Genomic DNA, 22,584 nt, shown 5'->3' with positions numbered 1-22,584 from the left:
TAAATAAATGGCTTTGGCTGAGTTCATGGGGAAGGGTTAGGTGCCTAGTTGTAAACTCATAAATTTATCGCCTAGCAACTTAGGAAACAAATTGAACCACTAATCCCTATTTAAGAAAGAAGAAGGAGAAAATGATCTTGAATTAAAAATGGAAGTTGGAATAGATTTAGTACTACAATGTTATAGATAAATCACACCAGCTTTCTGTAGACCCCTAACCCGAAGGTCACTTGAACATGGCATTTGACCCAGAGGACTACGACTATTGAGTTACAGACCCATCTTCAGATCAGCAGGGTCTTCCAAAAAGTGACACAGTCCCCACATCCAGCTCACCTGAGGGTGGCTTGCATTTTGCCTTCCTGCTCTGAGCCCCTCTTCAGTCTTCCCATCCAGCTAAATTAGAACTGATGCATTGCCGGAGTTTGTCTTTGTTTGTCTGGTTCTTTTTTTGAATGCCAGCTTCAAACGGGGCTTATGCTATTCTTTTAGGCATAAAATTTTTTGGAACATTTGCCTAAACTAGTGCCCATTGTTTTTTATAGCACCTGCTTCTCCTAAGAAACTCCGAGTCAAATTAAGAACCCACTAAGCATGAGTGCTGTCCTCATCTGCATCTGGGGCTCAACAGGGCGCCACCAGTTAGCCCAGGACCAGGGCTCCTGCCTCTATCTATGGTCCCTCTCTGGGGGTCACTGCATTCTCTCACACAGAAAAGGCCTGGCCTGAGGAGGAGATTCAGGAGAAATGCCCTACTCATCAGAGCCCAGAGTGAGGGAAGCGAGAGAGGCCTTTTTCTAGGATCCATCAGTTCATGATCACACACCGCTCTTAGAACCTCTGTATTAATTGACTGGACCAAACAATTCTATTCTACACCTGACAGCCAGGCACCTCTTTAGCAATTTCTCAACATGATGAAGGGCAACAGACAGGAAAAAATCTCTCCCTGCTGAGGGGTACTACGCTGCCAAACTTTCTATCCCAAAGAAAGGGCAGTGTGAGCCCCTCCCCAGTCCTTCTCTTGAGCCTGTTAAAAGCTCAAGTCTCCTTAGACCGTGCTTAGATATGGAGGCTGAGCAATGTAAGAGGAGTCCATTTTAAGCTGTAGTACATTCTTGTACCTCACAATGATGTCAGCTTTTAATTTGTGAAAGAGCCACTAATTGATGTGTGACAGGAGGCAGAAGGAATGTATGCCTCCTTGGCTTCTTCTCCTAGGAGGAAACCAACCATCCAATCTCCGTTAGGTCTGCAGCTGTAGTATCCTTGGGCTTGGATTCATCATATGCATAGAGAACTGACCTCACTGTTCTGCAAAGGTGGACAATGCAGAGTGATGGCTGTGTTTCAATAGTAAGATCCCAGGTCCTCACCACATCCTAGTACAGCAGATATATTGGGAAGTGCTGTTCAAAAATCCTTCCTCCGCGGACCATCCATATGAATTCAGATAAGAGCATATTTTTTAAGTGCCAGTTAGAATGATTAAACATCAGTTATTCTTAACTGAATATAGAATATTTTTGTTATCCTGCCTTCCCTCTAGTTTAAACCTTGGAAACAGAGGAATAAAAGTTTCAACAATGAGCGAGGTGGCTGATTTTGGAATACGGAGCACCATGGAGGAGGGCAGGCCTCATGGGCAGTTAAAAGACAGCACTGGGCTCCTGGGGAATAGAGCAGTGGGGGGTTAGAGAAAATTGGAGGGAGAGTCAAGAAAGACAGAGGAAAAATGTCTTAGTCCATTTGGGCAGCTGTAATAAATTACCACAGACTGCGTTACTTAAAGAATAAATGTTTACTTCTTAGTTCTGGAGGCCAGAAAGTCCAAGGTGAAGTCACCAGCAGATTTGGTATCTGATAAGAACCCATTCTCTGGTTCGTAGACAATCATCTTCTTGCTGTATCCTCACATGGCAGAGAGAGCTAACCAGCTCTCTCATCTCTTCTCATAAGGGCACTAATCCCATCCATGATGGCTCCACCCTCATGACCTAATCACCTCCCAAAGACCCCACCTCCACACATCATCACTTTGGGGGTTAGGATTTCAAGATATGAATTTGAGGAGGACACAGGCATGCAGCCCATAATAAAGAGAGATCACCAAAGATACATGTTACCTACTTTCCAGTTTTTCCCAGGCCCACAATGCTGTCACACACCATTGAAAATCATCGAGTGTGGCATCTTGTGAACTGGCAAGATTCAGGGAATTCAGTGCAATAAAAGTCACAGGGCACTTTTCACTGTAACACTTTCCCAAGAAGTTGATCTACCTTCTGCTAGTAAAGGATCTCAAGAAAACAAAATGTCAATTTAGTTAAAAGTTGGAGCCAATGTTCTATTTCCAGTAACAGTGGATCCTGGACAGGTGAGACCAAATCCACACGTACTTCCTGAGGTAACAGCAGCCCCCAATTAAAATGACGGTGGTGGCTGTCAGCACCTGTTAACATCATACCTGTAAAGACTATGTTGATCTTATTTTTTAATTCATTTTAAGACTCACTAATTCCTAGCTTAGTTTTCTGCTTGAAGAAATGCCATCTGAATGCCAGAAGAGGATCGTGACCTATTTTGAAACTGCATCTTACAATAGAATGTTACTTGTTTACGGGCGTCTGATTTCAATTTGAGTTGTTTTTGACGGTGCTGCATGTAGTGTCAACATACAGGGCCACAGTGAAGAATGTCTAAATTTCATTTTCTTTTGCATTTTAATTCTATAATTGCTTCTCAACCACGCAGCTCAGTAGAGTGAGGGACATGGAGTACTTGCTGAGGGTGCTGTCAGGGAAGGACATTTTGTGTTTTTAGGCATTGATGGGTATACGCGGAACATTATATTGCCAACAGGTTACTTAAGACTGTGCAATTAAAATGTAATTAGGCTAACTAAAACACTGAGGGTTTTAGATCTATGACAACTGCAAAAAAGATAAATGAGATATTATAAGATAAAAAAATGACTGTGTGATTATGTGAAATTTTTTGCTTTTTAAATACATCTGTGTATCAAAAGAAGTTTCTAGCAGGGTTTGCGGCCAAGATGAAGTTCCTTGGTTATTTTGTGCTTCAGGATAATGGTTCTTAAACCTTTCCTCGCTTACCTCCCACCAGTTATTCTTAGAGGAAGGTTAGGATGAGGGGGCTGACAGGGAGATGGCATGAAGAATGCTAGAGAGAAAAAAATGCACTAATGTTAAACCAGTGAGAGAGAGGTAGGGATGAGGAGCATTGCAGTGGATTTGAAAGCACCTGAGCTGTACAGTCAGACATCCCAAACTTCAGTCTCAGCTCCACATCTGCCCTGCGTAAGGCACTGACACTCTCTGGGTACCAGTTTCCCCACCTGTAAGATGATAATGATAACCACAGGGCCCACTCATAATTATACACATGGTGGATATAGTTAGTGAAGTGGTGTCATCCACAGGACTCTGTGTGAAGCAGGACATCCAAGGCCTGAACATTGCAGTGTGGCATTTCCCTCATTCCCCCCTACACCTTAGCCTCCACAGAGTCTTCAAAAGAGGGCACTTCCACCTGCCTGCTGCCTTCTGTGTCTGCCTTTTCTCTGGGGGAGTTGGGGCAGGGCACAGACAGCGGGCAGCACGATGGTGAGGGATCAGCCTCCTTGGGGCAGTGTTCCTCCCAGCTGTGGACCATGGCAGGCGAGATCCATTCCAGAGTTAGCAGGAGGCAGCGCTGCCTGCCTACAGGTGTACATGGGGAATGGAAACAGTAAAATGCTTAGTAATTACTATCTTTTTAAAAAGTGTCTGCCACCCAAACTGCTCCTGTGCACAGCACCTGGAGAGAACCACCACTCCAGGATATGACTATTTTAGGTTGTTTTTAATTAAATGAAAACATTGCTTCTGGGCCCAGCATACATTTGCCCATGGATAGTGGGTTGGATCACTTTGAATGTTGCTGGTCTGAAACATTCTAGAAAGTGGGAAAGCAGCTACTTCCTGGGTCACTTACCTTGGTCCTAAAATATGCTGGTTTACAAAGGAAAACAATGGTTCTTTATGTCATTTCTTCTAGAACATAATTGCTGAGCATGAAATTCGTAATATCTCCTGTGCTGCCCAGGACCCAGAAGACCTCTCAACATTCGCTTATATCACAAAAGATTTGAAGTCCAACCACCACTACTGTCATGTGTTTACTGCCTTTGATGTGGTGAGTAACTACCCTCTTTGGACAGATTAAGTATGTTCCCAAATGTCCCTGGATTTTACTGAAAGCTCAACTTGCAATTAAGATACTTGGCTTATTTACTAAGTATTAAGGTGTATCTAGTGTAAGGTGTAATGCAGACTCAGCTTTTCTGAAATCTGTCTAGATTTTCACTATCCATTAAGTTTAGAACTCCACTTCTACCTAGTATCTGAACTGTCATTTCTCAACTACTAACTTCACTTTTCAAATGTGACAAATTCCTTTCTTTCTCTGGTAACAAAATACTGTAAATGTCATCCAACTTCTTGTTCCTTTGCTAATGTCTGTCGGTTTTTCTGTAGCCATTTCTAAGTAGTAGCGCATAATAGTCTAGGTTTGTTTGGAAGAAAAATAAATTTCATTGCCTCATAAATATTTGTGGTTTTCTGTGTTGAATAGTAGTCAAATTGGACACCTACAGATAGTAATTGGGAACACCAACGTTTGGCCCATTTGCTTGTTCAGAAGTTAGTCTTGTGATGACGTCCTTATGGTGTTACACCAATGATAGTCCTATTTGTCATTAAGTCTAAAAACTAAGTCAAATATTATGAACCTGGAAAATGAACGCAATTCTAGAAAATAGCAAATGTTCCTTTAAGATATGTATGTACCCTCAAGATAGTACAAATTGCTTGAGGATATCTCTAATATAGTCCATTGGGCATTCTGCATTAGAAACAGACATAACGGATTTGGTTGTAACCATGAAATAATTTGTAATCAGAAAAATTTTTAAATATCACTTTAATTTGATAATTCTTCTCTGCTCCTTGCGTTTGAAATACACGTTTAAAGAATTACACAGAAATTGCAGTGTAATATATTCTTGGGAGGCCAGCCCACAGTTGTGTCATGAGTAAGACTGCTTGAAGCAGTCTTTTTCAGTTCTGACAGACCACCCACAGACCCACTGTAATCCAAAATTTACACCATCCTGAGGTATGTTAGTGGGGCACGTGCCTGGAGTGTTTGTGTCATGCTGCAGTGGCTCCTCCCTTTCAGTTTCTGAAGACTGGAAACAGGTAAGAATGTTCATGTGCCTTCAAAGAATTCCTTCCGTTTTGGGAGGCATGAGGAGAATAATATAAAAGTGGAAACAGTAAGGACTGTAAAGCAGAGCCCTCAAAGGCTTCTCTAAATATCTCTGGTTTGCAGGGGATCAACGGTGTGGATTAAAGTCATTTCACTCAGGGTTTCCAAGCACACGCAGCGTTAGGTTCTGGTGCCTTAAACATAACTTGCTGTTCTTGTGAAATACAATTGTTTCTTTAAACAGTAAAATTCCATTCTGTTTATGTATATTTTGGTTTTCATGAAACACCTCTTTCTGTGGGAGTTGGATTGGTGTCGTAGAGAAAACAGGCAGCTCAGAGTTCGCATCCCGACTCAGCTACCTATTCCCTGATCTTAGACAAGTTGCAGACTTTTCTGAGTCCTGATTTCCTTTGTCTATAAAACAGGTACAAGGATTTGTGCCTCACAGGTTTTCATCAGGAGTGGAATGAAAGAACATATACGTGGAGCACTCATAAATGATAGGTGTTCAATGTTAGTTCCATCCCACCTCTTCTCTCTGCCAATGTCATGATTGACACCTGGCCCTTTTCCTGCTAAAAGACATATAGATTTGCCACAAGCGTGTTTATGGCCTAGAGTTTTCCGACTGCCCTTGTAAAGGAGCTTAAAAAATAGAAGCAATATATAAAACAGAAACAATAGAAAGAAAACATTGGCCCTGCAGGCCGTGTATGGGTACATTGCTGCTCTGCAGTGTTTTCACTGATATCAACATTAATATTCTGATACTTTTCAGGATCAATTCCGAGCTTTCCTTGAGTATTGCAGCATTTCTTTCTAAATTGGTTTTTAAAGTAATATATAGTTAATATGAGTATCCAAAATATTGTTCTACACTCAAACTAAAAATGATACCCTTGGGTCATCTGCCCCCTTGAGTTTTTTAGCTATGTATATGTGACCCCAGAATACGAAGGTGAAATGTGGGGAAAAAATGATCTACTATTTAGTTTTATGATCAACATGATTCCCTGATAAATTTGGAAATGTGTGGAGAATTCTTCCTCTTTTATCTTTTCATCCAGATGTTTGATTTAATGTGGACATTCACAAACTTAGGATTCTGGTATCAGCTCCAAAGGATTTTCATCTTACACCACAAATCCACCATTTTAATCCCCTCTAGGTGAACACAGTTTGTCTAACTTCAAAAATAGTAACAAAGGCCACCAGCCTTGACCTGGGCCTTTGAACAATTTCGAGATGCAACAAGCTTGGCTTGCACTAAAAAAAGCCTCTTTGAGCATGGATTTTGAATCTTTATGTAGGGCAGTTCCATATTCAGTCCAGTCCTGAAGCCTTTAGATTCTTTTGATATGAGTCAGACTCCTGGGCTGCCCAAATGGCAAAAAAAAAAAAAAAGAAAAGAATACCTTAAGTATACATTATACATTTAATCTTTTAGCTAATATGTATGAGTACATATTTATTTTAATTGCAAAGTTATTGTCACTTTGACCTTGTAAACCTTTTATGGGTCACAAAATGTTTTTATGAATATCTGCTGTCATCAGAAAATTCAGGGATGTCTAGGATGCCTCTGGTTTATGGAGACTTAGATTTGAAATTCAGAGCCTTTCCCATAGAAATCCTGTGGTCTGGGAAGGGAGGCCCAAACCCCCCTACAAAAGCTAGCATGTAAGTTTAACAGAGTTCACTTACTGTGGGACAGTGGGGAGACTTTCACATGCTCAGATGCCAGGAGTGAGTGCAGTGGGTCATTTTTCCCAAGTTCATTTGGCCTTGGTAGCCCCTCTTAGAGAGCCCCTTGCAGGGGTGACCTTCTGCAGAACACACATTAGGAAATAGTATACTTTATGAGCTATAAGCCTGTTTCCATTACTTAGAATCTATGCTAAATTCAGCTGGTGATATTTTCAGTCTTAGATGACAAGTAGATGCAAATAAAGACTAGAGCAAAAATGGAATTAGAGTTCCCGAGAAAAAAGCCAATGTATACCTACCAGCAAGCACCAGACCTACTCTGCCTTCTAGACTCTCACTATTGTGGCAGCTGATGTCTGTTCACAGCTCTTACTTGCTAGGCCCAGAACACATCTCACCCACTCTAGAACAGAAGGCTTTCCAACTCCACCTTATAGGCAGTGAAAACCTGGGAGAAAAGGGAGCAGTACAATTGGGCAGAAAAGAAAGATGTGTTATGAGACTAGGACTTGTGGGTTTAAACACGGATCATCTTTTCTCTCCTCCTCACTTGTGTCAAATGAGTGAAGGAGAATTAAATGCTGCTAGGATTACAAGAGGGAGAATGGATATTTCAGTGGCCACCAGATCCCAAGGCTGCAGTGACCATCCTTAGAAGGCCACCATAGGTAAGAGACAAACCTAACCAAGGTAATTTGGAATTATCGCTCTTCTATCGTATTATTCACTCAGTTAGTCTAGACTTCTAAGTAATAGAATTGAGATAGGTAGATCAGAAAGATTTTAATGCATTCTCTCTGGGAGTATTGGATTTATTTTAAAAATCTGGGAAGGATTTCATTCAATAGTTTCAAAATATGAAAGGTGTGGGGTTTTTGTGTTTTTTTTAAAGATTTTATTTATTTATTTATTTATTTCCCTTTTTCTCCCCAAAGCCCCCCAGTACATAGTTGTATATTCTTCGTTGTGGGTCCTTCTAGTTGTGGCATGTGGGATGCTGCCTCAGCATGGCTTGATGAGCAGTGCCATGTCCGCGCCCAGGATTCGAACCAACGAAACACTGGGCTGCCTGCAGCGGAGCGCGTGAACTTAACCAATCGGCCACGGGGCCAGCCCCCAAGGTTTGGGTTTTTTTAATACCATTAAAAGACATGACTGCCGCTGGACCCTTGCTAATTCCCACTTCTCTATAAAGAATGTTTGCAGTCATTGATATGTTTAACCTTGCTCATTTTTCTCTTACTTGCAACTCCTAAATTCTCTAATCATCAGTGTGTAGCACATGGTGCGGCTTAGACTGGGCTCAGGCCTGTGTAGGGAATGTGGAAGTCATGACACGGGTGGGCAGCACAAGTGGGAGACGAAGCTCCCTCTTTCCTGTGCTTTCTTCGCTGAATGTGGGCCATGAAAGGATCTAAACTGGGAGAAACAGAAATGACAAAATGCTGGAAAGCATGGTCAGCAGACTGTGTGATAGCATTTCATAGTACTCTCCCATCGATATGTCCCAGCAAGCCAAAGCATAGAAGAAGAACAGGAGAGTCAACCAGCTGTCATGATCAATGAGACCCATGCCAACTTCTGACTTTGGCTCTGCTACCAGATTCCTTCTTGGTTTTCTCATCAGTTTAGTGAAATTAAAATTCCTGAACCCTTTATTTTTTTCCAGTTTTATTGAGATATAATTGACATACAACATGGTATGCGTTTCAGGAGTACAACATAATGATTTGATATATGTATATATTTTGAAATGATCACCACAGGAAGTTTAGTTAACGTGCATCACCTCACATAGTTACAAATTGTTTGCCTTGTGATGAGAACTTTCAGATCTACTCTCTCAGCAACTTTCAAATGTACAATACAGTATTATTAACTATAGTCACCACGCTGTACATTACATTGCCCGGACTTAGTTATCTTATAGCTGGAAGTTTGTACCTTTTGACCACCTTCACCTATTTCACGCTTTCTTAAACTCTGAGATTATTTCCATGGAGTGGTTTGAGGTTCCTGATGAGAAGTATTTATGGCTTATGTTGCAGAGGATGCCCCGCAAAGTGGAAATTTAAAGGTGCAAGAGAACTTCTGTTGTTGTTTTTGATGTTAGTTGACCTCTGACAACTAGATTAATACTGTACGTGGAGCTAGCTGGTCTCTCCCATTCTGTTTCTCATCTCTTCTACCTGAAAATGGCCCTCAACCTATTTGGCCATGATACTATGAAAATACTTGGCAATATAAAAAACTGTTAAGGTTCATAGAGCCCTCAAGATGGAACTGAAACACTTTCCCTGGCTAGTCTCCCACTTATAAAGCAGCAACCTCCAGGTCAGTGGAGGCCACTCCCTGGCACTGTGTAGCCAGCTGAAACTCTTCAAGTCAGTCACAGGAGGGATCCTGCTCCCTAGAGCAGTGACTGGCCCTGATCAAATTAAAAAGGCCTGTGGTCCTTATACACCATCACCTATTCACCTACCAAAAAAAAGAATAAACTGGGGACCTGCCTCATGGCCTAGTGGTTAAGTCTGGGGCACTCTGCCTTGGCGGCCTGGGTTTGGTTCCCAGGCATGGAGCTATACCATTAGGTGGCGGCCATGCTGTGGCAGCATCCACATACAAAATAGAAGAAGGCTGGCACTGATGTTAGCTCAGGGCAAATCTTCCTCAGCAAAAAAAAAAAAAAAAAAAAACTGAAAAGAAGGAATAAATTAACACCACTGGGTTGCATTTATCCGTATCTCCTCTCTATTGGCATAAATCATTGAGAATTAATCAAGTCATAAAGCCAAAGGTGGGTGCATAGTCAAAGAATAATAGTCACTCTTTTTTTGCTTTCATCCCTATTTTAGGGGGAAGGGAAGAATGGATGTTATCTGTGCCTTAAATTTTTCTGTAAAGTTAGAAGTAGGCATTCTGAAATTTTTTTCACAGATTATTTGCAGTGTTTATACATGTATTCATTATAACCTTGTCCCAAGTAACTGAAAATCAAATGTCATGTTCAGAGCGTGGCCTTTAGGATTCAGCCTGGTTTTGAATCCCAGCTCAGCACTTCTTAGCTGCATAATAGCCTGGGCAAGAATGCCTCTCATCCTCAGTTTGCTCATCTGTAAAACAGAGATAACAATAGAACCCACACCTACAGTTATTGTAAGAGTAAATGATCTCACACACATCCGTTTCCAGCATGTGGTCTTCAACCAAGCTTTAGCACTGAGGACAAGAGAGCAGTAGTAGCTGTTATGGTGGTGGTTGTATTCTTGTTGCCAGGCCCTGTGAGAGGAGTTATGTCCCAGTTGGGGTTCACTACATATGTCTGCTGCAGCACTATTCCACACCTGAGGAAAAAAGTCAGAGTCCATATAAAATACGTTTCTTGAAGCCCTACCATGAGTCAGGCCCAGGTCCCTGCTCTCCAGGAGGGCATAGTGCAGTAGGAGAAGTAGGGATGTTACAAATAGTTGCGATACAATCCTATCCGTGCCATCCTGGAGTTGAGCCAGCACCCAGCAGGGCTGGAGTCCCCAGAGGAAGGGCGCTCAGGCTGGAAGTTGAATGTTTAGTCTGTGTGACGTGTGGTACATTTGGAGGTGTGACAACTCACTAATTCCCTTTGGAAGGATGAGCTTGGGGCATTAGACAGACATCTGCAATAAGCAAGAAAAGTCATTTATATTTACTGTGTTTCTCAAGCCAAGGAAATGGACTTGTCCGTATCAGAAAGATTTTCAACAACAGGGGTTAAAATAAAAAGGGTTTTCGGTTTGGTAAGCGCCCCTTTTCAAAGGCGTCACAAGTCAGTGAAGGGTTTACTGTAGCTTCCACTAGGAGCTTTTCCTTTTGAAGAGTGGGGAGAGGTTGAAATCCAGCAAATCCCTCTCCTGCTCGCCCTTTCCCCAAATCCCTGCCAAGTAACAGGATAGAAATCCATCGTGTTTCCCTCCTGCCCTGGCAGGCCAGTCCCTCCAGCACAGGTGTAAGAGGCCTGCTGTCCAGTCACCTTAGGCTGTGCTTCCATGTGGACAGGTGACCACGGGGTACCAGTGCATGATCTTCATGGAGAACCTGGAATGTTATAAGAAAGCAAGTCATGATTTGGCGAGCAGGGCCAACCTCCTTGCTGTCTTTCACTAAGCCAGTGCGGACTCATGTACTCAGGGTGAGGCATGCAGTTAACCATTAGCAGATATGGTGGAATGCTCTGCACCCCTAAAAATCTGGTGTTTGAAGAAGATTTAATGGCATGCAAAAACCGTTCATGATTTCATGTTGCATAAAAAAGCAACTTACGGAACTGCATATAGAATATGATTCTAATTTGGTTTTAAATTCACATATATAAATATTCATATAGCATATAAAAGTGTGTATGTATACAAATGTAAAAAGAAGATAAACCAAAATGTAGCCTTGGCTGTATCCCAGCAGGAGACTTTTTACAGGTGATTTTTATTTTCTTCTTTATGTATTTTCAAAATTGTCTACATGTATGTGATTAGGGGAAATATAATTCCCCTGTTATAATTAGAGGAAAATATTAACTTCATGATTCTTTTAGTTAGCTGAAATTAGCCCTAAAGAAGCTGTCTGCATTTTGGCCAGTTGATATGTCAGCCCTGGATCAGAGAGGCATCTTAGCGGAATGCCTAATATTTATTTCTAAATGCTGAAGACCTGTGAGTGGGCAGTATTTATTTCTGTAAGTATAATCTATCAAGATTAATTTCTGGCTTGTGTTCCAGAGAACTAACTATAGGTAAAGCTAAGGAGATGTCAGTGAATTCTGTGAATATGCCCAGAATATTCTCAAAGTTATTTTTGCCTCAAGACGTGGGTGAAGCAAGTTATAGATGAAGCTTACCCTAGGTCTTAAAAAACAAGAAATACAGGGGCCGGCCCCATGGCCCAGTGGTTAAAGTTCCGTATGCTCTGCTTCCGTGGCCCAGGTTTGCAGGTTTAGATCCCGGGTGCGGACCTGCTCCACTCATCTGCCACGCTGTGGAGGCGTCCCACATACAAAGTAGAGAAAGATTGGCACAGATGTTAGCTCAGGGCTTATCTTCCTCAAGCTAAAAAGAGGAAGATTGGCAACAGATGTTAGCTCAGGGCAAATCTTCCTTACAAAAAAACAAAAAACAAGAAGTACAAGCAAAATACAGCCAAAAGAGAAATGTAGCTTCTTTCTGGACACCCCACCGAGGACCCAGATTGAAAAACACTTTCCTTTGTCTTCAGGCCCCTAGTGGCATTGCCTGCATTTGTTCAGCATTTGTTCATCCAGGTCTGCCTGTGGGAGAGAAGACAGAGGGACAGAATTGCCTCTGGCCATCCATATTCACTCTTGTCTCACCCTTGAGGTGCAAGCCCTCTTATCTCAGGGAACGACCAGGTGGCTTCCTTTTTTCAATTCCTCCAGCAAACATTTGTTGAGTGCCTGATGTATCCTAAGCCCTAGAGATGCAAAGTCAAATGAGACTCTAGTCAGCCCTCAAGGAGCCCAGTCAGCTGCGGGAGTTGGAGCTAAAATGAGAGAATCCTGGTAAATACTATGCAGAAGGGAGAGCTGTGCCCGAGGTGCTGTGGAGCCGCCCGAGGAGGGACACCTGGCTTAGCCTGGGGAGTCAGGAAAGAGGATTCAGAGAAAGCTCCTGGAAGATCTAATGCCCCAGATAAGTCTTGAAGGATGAGCAGTAACTCACTAGGCAAAGGTGGGAGATGGGAAAAGGATCTGTTGCCAAAAACAAAAGCCAATTTTGTAATAGACAAAATGCTTGACCAGTTGGAATAGTTTTTGTGGTGATTGCTGCAATGAGGACATCCTCTGAGATGAAAGCCAGCTCCTTGGTCGTGGCATCTCTAAGCACTGGCTGGTGTAGTGTTGAGCCCTGAAGTCTGGCCTCTGCATAATGTGCTACTATTTAACAAGGTGTCAGCTGTACATACATCTCTAAACTGAATCTATGGTTGGCTGGGTAGAGGACAGACAACAGCTTCTTCTAATCAGAGAATCCTGGAGCTTCCAGGGTGGAAAGGGACCTAAAGGTCACCTAGACCACCCCCTTCTCAGTGCCATCTCCTCAGTGGCAGTGATGGGTGCCATAGGTAGGTAGACCATGGCAGATTTAGCCCGTGCCCACAATCCAGGCGTGGTCTTTACTCACCAAAACTGGCGTAGCAAACCTCTGAGGTTCCTCCTAATGCCCTGGGCTTCCCTGCCATGCCCGGGGCTTCCATTCCCTTTCCTTGATTGTCTGTCTTTGCACCCTCTTCAGGTGTGGGTAACCTCTGCCAACTCCCAGGGCTGGGCTTGTAATTTTCCAAGGCTGTGGAACTAACGCATTTATTTGTTCCTTCAATTCCAGTCACTGAAATATGGTGGTTGTTTTTTCTTATTGCTAATGGAAAGTTCTGGTAGACAGATCAGAATGGTCCATTTGTAAACAGCAACCTCCCAGCCTAGATCAGCAGGGCCCTCTCCCCCTGTGGCGTCCCCTCCCCCCTCAGCTGATTCCTTTTTTGTCACTTTTTTGTACCCTGATGATATGGAGGCTGATGTCTGATGTATCTTGTCAGCCATTTTGGCAGTAGTAGATTAAACAAAGTTAGCTCTCAAATAAACGTTTACGTGAGCAAATGGACACCATTTATACCATGCCTCCTTCCATGAAGGATTGGAGGCAGCCTACATGAATAGGTGTGATAACCCTGAAAATAGAAACACACACAGATCTGTATTGGGGGAAATACAGACTAAAAGGAAGATCAACACCAAGAGAAGAGTTTTAACATCAATATGCAGGTCACAGAGTTCTACATAGTTGTTATAGCTGGGCCACAGATTTGGCTCTGAGCTTCCTAGAGGTCAAGGCAAATAGGGAAATACAGTCATTACATGATTTATATTTCCTTGAAAGAAGAGTAGAATCCATCCTCTCAGAAAACAACACTTCAGTGAGACTTCAGTCTGAAAGAACTTTTTGTCCTGTGTCTCCTGAGGGGATGTTGTGTGATAGTGTCTTCACTAACATTCATACTGTGAATCTCCAAAACGCAAGCTGGTTCCTTAGAAGGTCCCTCAGTGAAGGGGGGTGGGGGGTACAGAACACCAACAAACTCATGAAAGGAATAAGGCAGGATAGCCCAGTGGCACAAAACACAGGCTAATCTGAAGTCAGATCTGCGTTTAAATCCTGGCTCCGCCCCTTACTAGCTTTGTGAACTTGGCCAAATTCGTCACTCTCAGTGCTTCTGAGCTTCTCACACGTGAAGTGGGGATGGTAATTCCTCTTCTGGAAGGTGGTCGTGAGGGTTAGCTCATCTACAGGAGGCACTTAGCCTGGGCCCTGGGGCGTGGCAAGCAATGTCATGTGGTAATTGCTGCTGCAGTTTTATCATCATTGTGAGAGGAAATAGCATGTGGTTCACGTTCACAGGTGGTCTGACTTGGTGCAGGGATTACGCACAGATACAGGAGTGGATGCGCTGCGTGTCCATAAGTTAATGTCTGCACACAGCATTTTTCAGCTGGACTTAATAGAAGTTGGACAGTAGAAGGTTCGACTCTTTGCTCTGCTCTTGGAGTATAGGTATTGGGGTTCCAGGTTAAAGAAAGAGCTGAGTATTCTGAAATTCAACTGGGCAGATGTTAGAATTGACATCTAAATCTCAAGAGCCTAAGCAAGATTCCTGGCCAAATGGATGGCCAGCCCCACTGGTACCTGAGGTGAGCCATGGTAACACCTACAAGCGCCTGGATTTTGCCTGGAAAACAGTCCCCAGCCCTCTCTGCAAAGAAGGGAGAGGCACTCACAAGCCCACGGTGATGGATAAAGAGGGAACAAGATTTTTTGAACTAGAAGACTTTCTCTTGCTTTTAATTGTTATCAAAATAGAGAAGCTTAGGATTTTTTATGATTGTAAAAATTATTCATCCCTAACTGAATAAAATCCAGAATATTCAAAAAAGTGTCAAGAAGAGAAAAATCATCCAAAATCTCAATACTCAGTGAAAACTACTAGTGACATTTTGATGTATACCCCTGTTTTCTATGCACACAGATACCATCTAGGTTTGTATACATATATTTTTACTTTTAACAAGTCTTTTAACCAGTTTTTTAAATGACTCAATTTTCACTTTAAGTGGCTGCCTGCTGTTCCACTGTGAAGGTCTATGTAGTATACTTAATCAGTCCCCTATTAATGAAAATTTTAAACACTGTAATGAATATTCTTGCACAGATGCCATTGAACCCTTAAACCTAAAAGATTTTCAAACCAAGAGTTTGAAACCAAGAGTTTCCAGCACAGAAAAATCCCAGGGATGTGCCGGTTAGTATAAATTAATTACCTGGGTGGCCAGAGCTTCTCCTAGGGGAGAGATTGCCCACAATCTGTGCTGCAGTTTTTCCAATACCAAATTAATGTGTGTGCTGGGTACCGCCTCAGCGCCTAGGAGGCAAGAGGACAAGGAGGGACATCTGTTTGTCTCTCCATGAGCCTCCCCTCCCCTACTTCATTCAGTGCGCACTTCCTGGTCACTCACTATAGCCCAGGCACTGGCCAGGCACCAGGGACTCAGCCCCTGACACCTAGAAGCAGCTCAGTAAATATCCGTGGTGATGTTCAACTGCAGTCCTGGCTGCCTTAAGTAGTCCACAGTAAATACAAGCTTGCCTACACGTCCCCAGTTTGCATAAGAAAAACAAGTTTGCATCCCTGGATTACAATTAGGATCTATCCTTAAGATATGCTAGCTCCTCAGGGTCCTGTGATGTAGCAGTTCTTAATCCATGGCTTAAAATCCCTGCGGGAGAAGGGAAGGGGAAGGGCTTCAGAGACTGTGAGTTGCCCCCTGGGCAGTTGTCCCCATTGTATTGGGATTCCCTGCCTGCACCCCAAAGAGCCTCTGCTGGAGCGGGAGTGGGCCTCGCATCCCTCACATCATCCCCCACATCCCTGACGGGGCAGGCCACGGGTTGAGAACCCCTCTGTTGATGGTTCATGTTCAATCATAAAGGGCACCTTTTGCTGAGAGGCTGCCTCTCCACTGTCCTAGCATGAGACCCAAATTGCATGCCTTTAGGGACCCTCACCCCAGCCAAGATGCATCGACCCCCCAGGAGCATCTGTATTTCATGTTTTTAAGCTTTTTTTTTTTTTTAACAGTTTGCAGAAGTCTTCTATTTTACCCTAAGCATGGTTCTAAGGTGTAGTGGTCAGGAACACAGCCTATCAGAACACCTGGATTCAAATCTCAGCTCACCAGTGCTGGCTTCATGAGCAAGTTAGTTAACCCTCCTGAGCTTACTTATCTCACGTGCAAAATGGGAATAATAATAGCCCCACAGCGCCAAGTTGTTGTCAGGATTAAATGAGATAGTCCATGAAGCACGTCCCACAGTACATCGCACACAGTAAATAATAAGTGTTAGCTGGTATCGTCATTAGCTTCAATGTTATTATGAGTGATTCTCAGAACAATCTTAAGGTGGGTACTGCGTATATTATTATCCTTGTTTTAAGATAAGAAAACTGAAGCTCAGACTATGCTCTTCCTCGTAATCACCCCCTACGCCCACACCAAACACGCTAGCACATGCACACGCTTGTACGTTCACTGGTGGTCTGTGCAAGGTATAAAATACTCAAGACCATTTGCCATATGTGATCATAGGAAAGAGACTCCTGCTGGAGAGGCCAAGGTGAGTATTTTTCCAGTAAGCTAGGAGGGGCAGAAGGAGCCAAGGGCAGAAACCGGCCTGGTTATAGCATTTGAGAGACGTGAAGTCGTGAATGTAAAGCTGAATGAGTTTGAATTTATGCCCAAGGGAGGTCGTAACTGGAGATGAGAGCATGGCTGTGCTAGCTTAAAAGGACGTTTCAGCTCTGTGGTTTGGGCTGGCATGTGTCCAGGGACACCGTAGTGCTTACCGTGCCCAGGATAGGTCACAGGCATCAGCTGCTTCCCCAACGGCTAGAGCTGGGGCGGTGGCTCCAGGGTTGGCCTCCTGCAGCTGCGTACTGCTCATCCCAGCTCTGAGGCTGACGCTTCCTCTTCCGGCGGCCTGAATGAGGGTCCAGCCAGCTGCCTTTGGCATCGCATTGTGTTCCAGTTGTCTATTGTTGCTTAACAAACCATCCCAAAACTTAGCAGCATGAAGCAACAACCATTTTATGATGTTTACAATTCTGCGAGTCAGGAATTTGGATGGAGCATGGCAGTGTTGCTCTTCTCTGCTCAACGGTATCCAGGGCCTCCGCTAGGGTGGCTCAGATGGCTGCAGATGCTGGGACAGCTCAACTGGGGCCATCTGTCTGAGCCTTGGGTCCTCTCCATGTGGCGGCTCCTGAGCTCGGATGTCCAGGATGACTCCTTCACTCCATATCTGGAGCCTGGGCTGGGATGGCTGCAGCTGCTCTTTCTCTCCACACAGCTTCTCCCCCGAACAGGCTCGGACGTCTTCATAGCATGGTGATCTCAGGGTGGTCGGACTTTTTACACTTGGCTGGTTTCCCTCTGAGCAATTGTTCCAAGAGGCCCAGGCGGAAGCTGCAAAACTCCTCAAAATCTAATCTCCGAAGTCCCAGCATGTCACTTCTGTCACATTCTGCTAGTTGGGAAAGTCAGCAAAGCCAATCCAGATTCAAGGAGGTGCAGGAACAGCCTTGCCTTCTCAACAGGGACATCACGGCATGTACAGGACGGGGAAGAGTGATGGCAGCTATCTTGGAGACAAGCCACCACGCATGGGTAGGGTTAAGAACATGGGCTCTTGAGTCACAAATATTGGTTCATATCACAGCTCTGTAACTTTCTAGCTCTGTGATGTCAGGCAAGTTACTGAACATCACTGAGCCTCAATTTCCTCATCCATAAATTGAGGATAATGATATTCTACTGCAGATGGTTGTGGTAAGACTTAAATGAGATAAATCTAGCCCTTGGCACAATGCCTAACACCTATGAAGCCCTCACTTAATGGTAGCTATACTACCACTAGTAATAACTGGTAGTGTTGTCGCTCCAGCTTGTTATTTGGATAGTCACTCATTCGTTCAGCTAGTGCCTACCAAGTGCCTGCAGTGTGCCGGGCGCTGGCCTCCCCACAGCTGCAACAATAATAATATACAGAAAGCAGAGAGTAACTGGGCTTTCAGGTTTGTTGAGCAGCATCACTGGCTCTTCAGTGCCAGGCAGCATTGCTGGGGTCAGCAAGCCTGGCTCAAAGGAGGAAGCAAGGCCTTGTCACCCAAGCCCCCCTGACATTGCAATATTATTTTTGGCCTTGTCCCAGTAGAGTCTCCTGCTCTCACAATAACTCTCCTCCCATTTTAAATAGTGGGGATGTTACTAAAGAGAGGCCGGAGAAATGAACCTTCCTCCCCGTTCAGACATGTGTCCTCAGGTCCCATCATATGAGCGTCTGTTCCCCTCCACAGCACTCGGCATGCAAAAGCCCTGTCAGCAGCAGCTGTTCCTCGTGTCTCGTGCCCATGGGCCCTCCCTGTTGTCCAGAATGGATACCTCAAACACTGAGGTGACAGAAAGTATAGGAAAGGTAGGATTGTCCAACTCTTTACATAATCATAAAAGAAGAACTCTGTAAAGCATTCTAAAATAAAATGAAAAGGAAGACGTCAAGGAGAATGCAAGCCAAACCAGGAGAGGCTGTTTGGCAGGAAACTTCAGGCCCACAGTCTGGTCTCTGTGTCTCATTTGAGCAGTTTCCTAACACCAGGAACTAGTTAAAAATGAAAGGGCAGAGCTGCTAACCTAGTACCTTTCAAAACCCGTAGGCTTCCCATAATAGTCATGTGAAAAATCTCACTTGTTCAAATGAGCATCTTTTTACTTTCATTGGAAGACACTGGAGCTTTAAGTAAATCTCACTTTCAGGAACTTGTTTTTAGGTGAATGTTAAAGGAATTCACACTCATTAAGCTCCACTGTTCCAGCATCTAAAAGCTGCATGTGATAGAATCACTGGATCTGCCATCTTTCCCGTAGTCCAATCAGCCACCCAGAGCACGAATATCTGCTGCGTATCCCTGACAGATGGACCTCAGCCATCTCCACAGTGGTGGTGAAGGAGAGGAAGCGCCCGCGACTTCTCGCGGAGACTGCAGGAGTCTGAAGCCCCAGTCTGCCTTTCAGAGGGGACCCATCCATGCTCTAGGAGGCAAAGCTAACAATGACGTGAGTGCCGGGTGTAGGCAGTCAAAGGGTTCAGCCTCTCTGTGTGGTGATGGCCAGAGCTGTCTGCCAGCCCTCCTCTGCTGTCATTTGTTGGGGCATTACTAATTTACTAGTCTGACTCATCCTGCAAACACGGGCTCAGTGTTCATTGCAGGAAGCTCTCAGCTGGCTGTGCGAGGTTCATTGTCTCCAACAAGCACACATCTGTCTTGTGGGGCCATCAGTTCTTAACAAGCAGTTCAAAGAAGACACATCCTCTGTCAAATCAGCTCATGCTCAGAGGCGTTTTCTCCGCTTAGGTCTAACACCATGACAGGCTGGCATTGATCTGAAATCTGGTCGGTCCAGAAACGCATGGACTCTTCCACGTGACCTCTGAAGGCCATCCTGCATCTCCTTCTCCATCTTCATCAAGTGGAAACAATCCCAGAGAGTTGTCCCCTGAATCGTGGGAATTGAGCTATTCTGTGTGCTTGATTGGGGTGGAGGGGGCGGGCATAGATGCAAAATCAGTATAAGCAGAATGCTATTCCTGTGGCTTTGAAAAACCACAGACATTCTAGGGACATTCATCAGAATGCAAACTTGGGACAGACCACACCTGCTCTCAGCTGGTGTGGTGATTTTGAGAAATCTCTCTGTGACCGATAGGCATCCCCCTCTTTGATGCGCTGTGACCGCAGGGGTATTTTCAAGACTCTGCCTCTTTGGGGTCAGACAATGTCATGTTTTCTCAGTGAGAGAAGACGGGGTGGCACTGTGCTCAGAAGAGAAGGGAGCAGTCAAAGATCTGTTTCTGGAGAAGAGAAGAGAAAGCTAGAAGTCGTCTTGAGGAGAGTGATGGAAGGTCCAAAGAAAAGAACGTTTCTTCCAGGCGCTGCTTGGTGTGGCATTCGGACCTGACAGAATCACCTGTCTCTTGCTTATTTGATGATAAAATATGGAGTGGACCCACAGGGGAGAGCCAGCACCTTAAGAAATAGCTGGATAATTGGCTCTGTTTGCAGGCTTGCTGCTGCAACTGTGAGACGCCACAGCAGCATGACTAATGCTTCTCCCCTCCGCCTAAATTAGGTTTTGATTGTGTTTCAGAGATGTTCACTGAGTCACAGATGTTTGAGGTAAAAAGACCCAAACTTCTCAGAAACACCTCCTGTGGAGTGTGTGGGATCATCCTCCCAGAACTCAGCTGCAGGCCCAGCAGAACCCGGTCCCTTCCAGGGCCTGGGGAGCAAAGCAGCCGCCCGCGAGGGAGCTCTGAATGGAGAGGGCTCCGGGCCGGTGGGTGAAGCCGGGAGTCAGCTCCTTAGCATGCTGTAGGCAGTTGCATCGCATCCGTAACTAATGCCATGTAGGCCCTAAATCGGACATGGAGGGTCCTGTTCACAGATTTCCACTGACTCACGGTCAGGTGGAGCATTCAAGATCCTGGCTGGTTCACCTCCTGCTGTGTTCCTCAGCCACTTGACTTGCTCCAATCTGTCGTGTGCCCATAGTAAACGCTTTCTCATTTCTCTTGCAGAATTTAGCCTACGAAATCATCCTAACACTGGGCCAGGCATTTGAAGTCGCTTACCAGCTCGCACTACAAGCAAGAAAAGGGGGGCATTCCTCTACCCTTCCAGAAAGCTTTGAAAACAAGCCCTCCAAACCCATCCCCAAGCCCCGCGTAAGCATTCGCAAGTCGGTGGTAAGTAGAAAAGATGCAGGTGTTCGGAAAACCTTGAACTGGAAGGAAAGGGGGCTGCTAACCAGGCCCTTGTGTGGTGTTGGTGCCATTTAGAACCTAGGGTCTGCCCTTCTGTCTTGCCCTTGGCCTCCTCCAACATGTGTCTGTCATCCTCTCAGCCTAGTTCCTGCAAAGTTGTGGGGGACCATCTGCCTGAACCTGGAGACACCTAAGAAAATGCTCCTTTCTGTGTCGCCTTCAGCAGCCCCATGAGGGGGACTGGGTACTCCTGATGTCCTTGGTGAATCTTTCCTGAAGGTCCAGGCAAGCTTGGGAACAACGTTCCCTGAGGCTTCTCCTGCCATCCCACCAGGGGACAAAGCCTCTCATGAGCCCCTGGCCTGTAGAGAGGTTGGCAGGTGAGGCGTCCCTGGTACCAAGCTAGAGGAAGCAAGATGCACAGGCTGTGCACGGGTCGAGGCGTCGCCAGGCCTGCACCAGGCCCTGCGTGCTTTCTGCCAGCAGCTGAGGCTTCTCGCAGAGTGGTGACTGTTCAGAAGGCGCGGCCCCTCCTCGTCATCCTCTGCCTTCCTCCAGGAATTTCCTTCCCTTGCCTCCCACCAGCTCTGCAGACATCCTGTCCTAACAGACTTTCATAACTTCAAAGCGGCCTCCTCTGGTAGTAGCAATACCCAGAGCTGGAATGTTCCCAACCTGCCTCCCATCTGGTTTCTGCTCCCGCTGCCGTATGGCATCCTAGAAACTCTTGGGACTCGAGCAGGCAGGCGTCCCCCAGATGCATTGCTCTCGCACCCACATATCCTTCAATCTGTAATTCTCTCCTCTTCCCCACGGCCCCCTGTGCCCAGAGTCAGGGAAGTGTAGGATTTTTAATGTTTGCAGAGGGGCACCTCCCTTTGTGACCGTGTGGCTTTTGTTTACAGTCTTCTTTTTAGCGTCTACTCCTGTCACCATTGTTGGCAATTTTGGCATCATTAGGGATGATGCCTGGTGTCGGGCCTCTCTATTCCTTGACGGCTCACTTCTGGGCTCTCTTCCTCCACCCCACCTCTGCCGTTCATTCCCATGCTCATCCCTCATCACTGATCATCACCAGGAGCTGCACGTCCTCTGAAAATCTTTCCTTCAAACACCATGCACTGACCCCGGTCTCTCACCTCAGCACCTCCCCAACCCCACTGGCCCCATCCTCAGGGACTTCCAGACTCCAGACCTACATGTTCAGTTTCTTCTTCGATATTTAACAGACAGGTGAAACTTAGTGTGTCCCAAACAGAAGTCTTGATTCTCCCCTCAAAGCTATTGTTCTCTCCAGATCTTTCCCAGCTCAGTAAGCAGCAGAACCATTCACCATGTTGCTCAAGCCGTAAATCTAGAAGTCGTCCTTGATTCCTGTCTTCCTGTCACCCCTTATGTCCAACCCATGAGCAGTTTTCATCCACTCAGCCCCTAAAACATTTCTCAGATATATCCACTCCTCTCCATTTCCTCTGCCTCTCTCCTCAGTCAAGCTCCCACCGCTACTACCCTCCAAGACTATGCAGTACTCCTCCTGACGGACTCCCTTCCTCCACACAGCAACCAGGTGATCTCCCCACATAGATCAGCCCACGGCACCACTGCCCCGAGGACCCGAACCTGATTCCCCACTGCCCTCCTCTCTCACGCTCCGGCCTCCCTGTTCCTGGAACAGACTCAGCTCACTCCG

General features: G+C 45.1%; 1 protein-coding gene across 22 annotated transcripts in view; it reads left to right on the top strand.

Moving 5' to 3' along the window:
• Positions 1-22,584, top strand: part of ANKS1B (ankyrin repeat and sterile alpha motif domain containing 1B) — a 1,016,307-nt gene that overhangs the window by 989,847 nt on the left and 3,876 nt on the right. For 21 of the 22 annotated variants that reach the window (XM_044745264.2, XM_044745227.2, XM_044745210.2 and 18 more), the window contains 2 exons: positions 4,060-4,197; positions 20,709-20,876. In XM_044745264.2, the coding sequence (XP_044601199.1) occupies positions 4,060-4,197; positions 20,709-20,876 (306 nt within the window). The remainder of the gene's footprint in view (positions 1-4,059; positions 4,198-20,708; positions 20,877-22,584) is intronic. The other variant, XM_044745254.2, reaches the window with a different exon arrangement.

This window comes from Equus asinus, chromosome 4 (genome assembly GCF_041296235.1).
Source record: "Equus asinus isolate D_3611 breed Donkey chromosome 4, EquAss-T2T_v2, whole genome shotgun sequence".
In the NCBI taxonomy this organism is placed as follows: Eukaryota; Metazoa; Chordata; class Mammalia; order Perissodactyla; family Equidae; genus Equus; species Equus asinus.
Note: the sequence above shows the minus strand (reverse complement) of the source record. Positions and strands in the feature narration are given on the sequence as shown.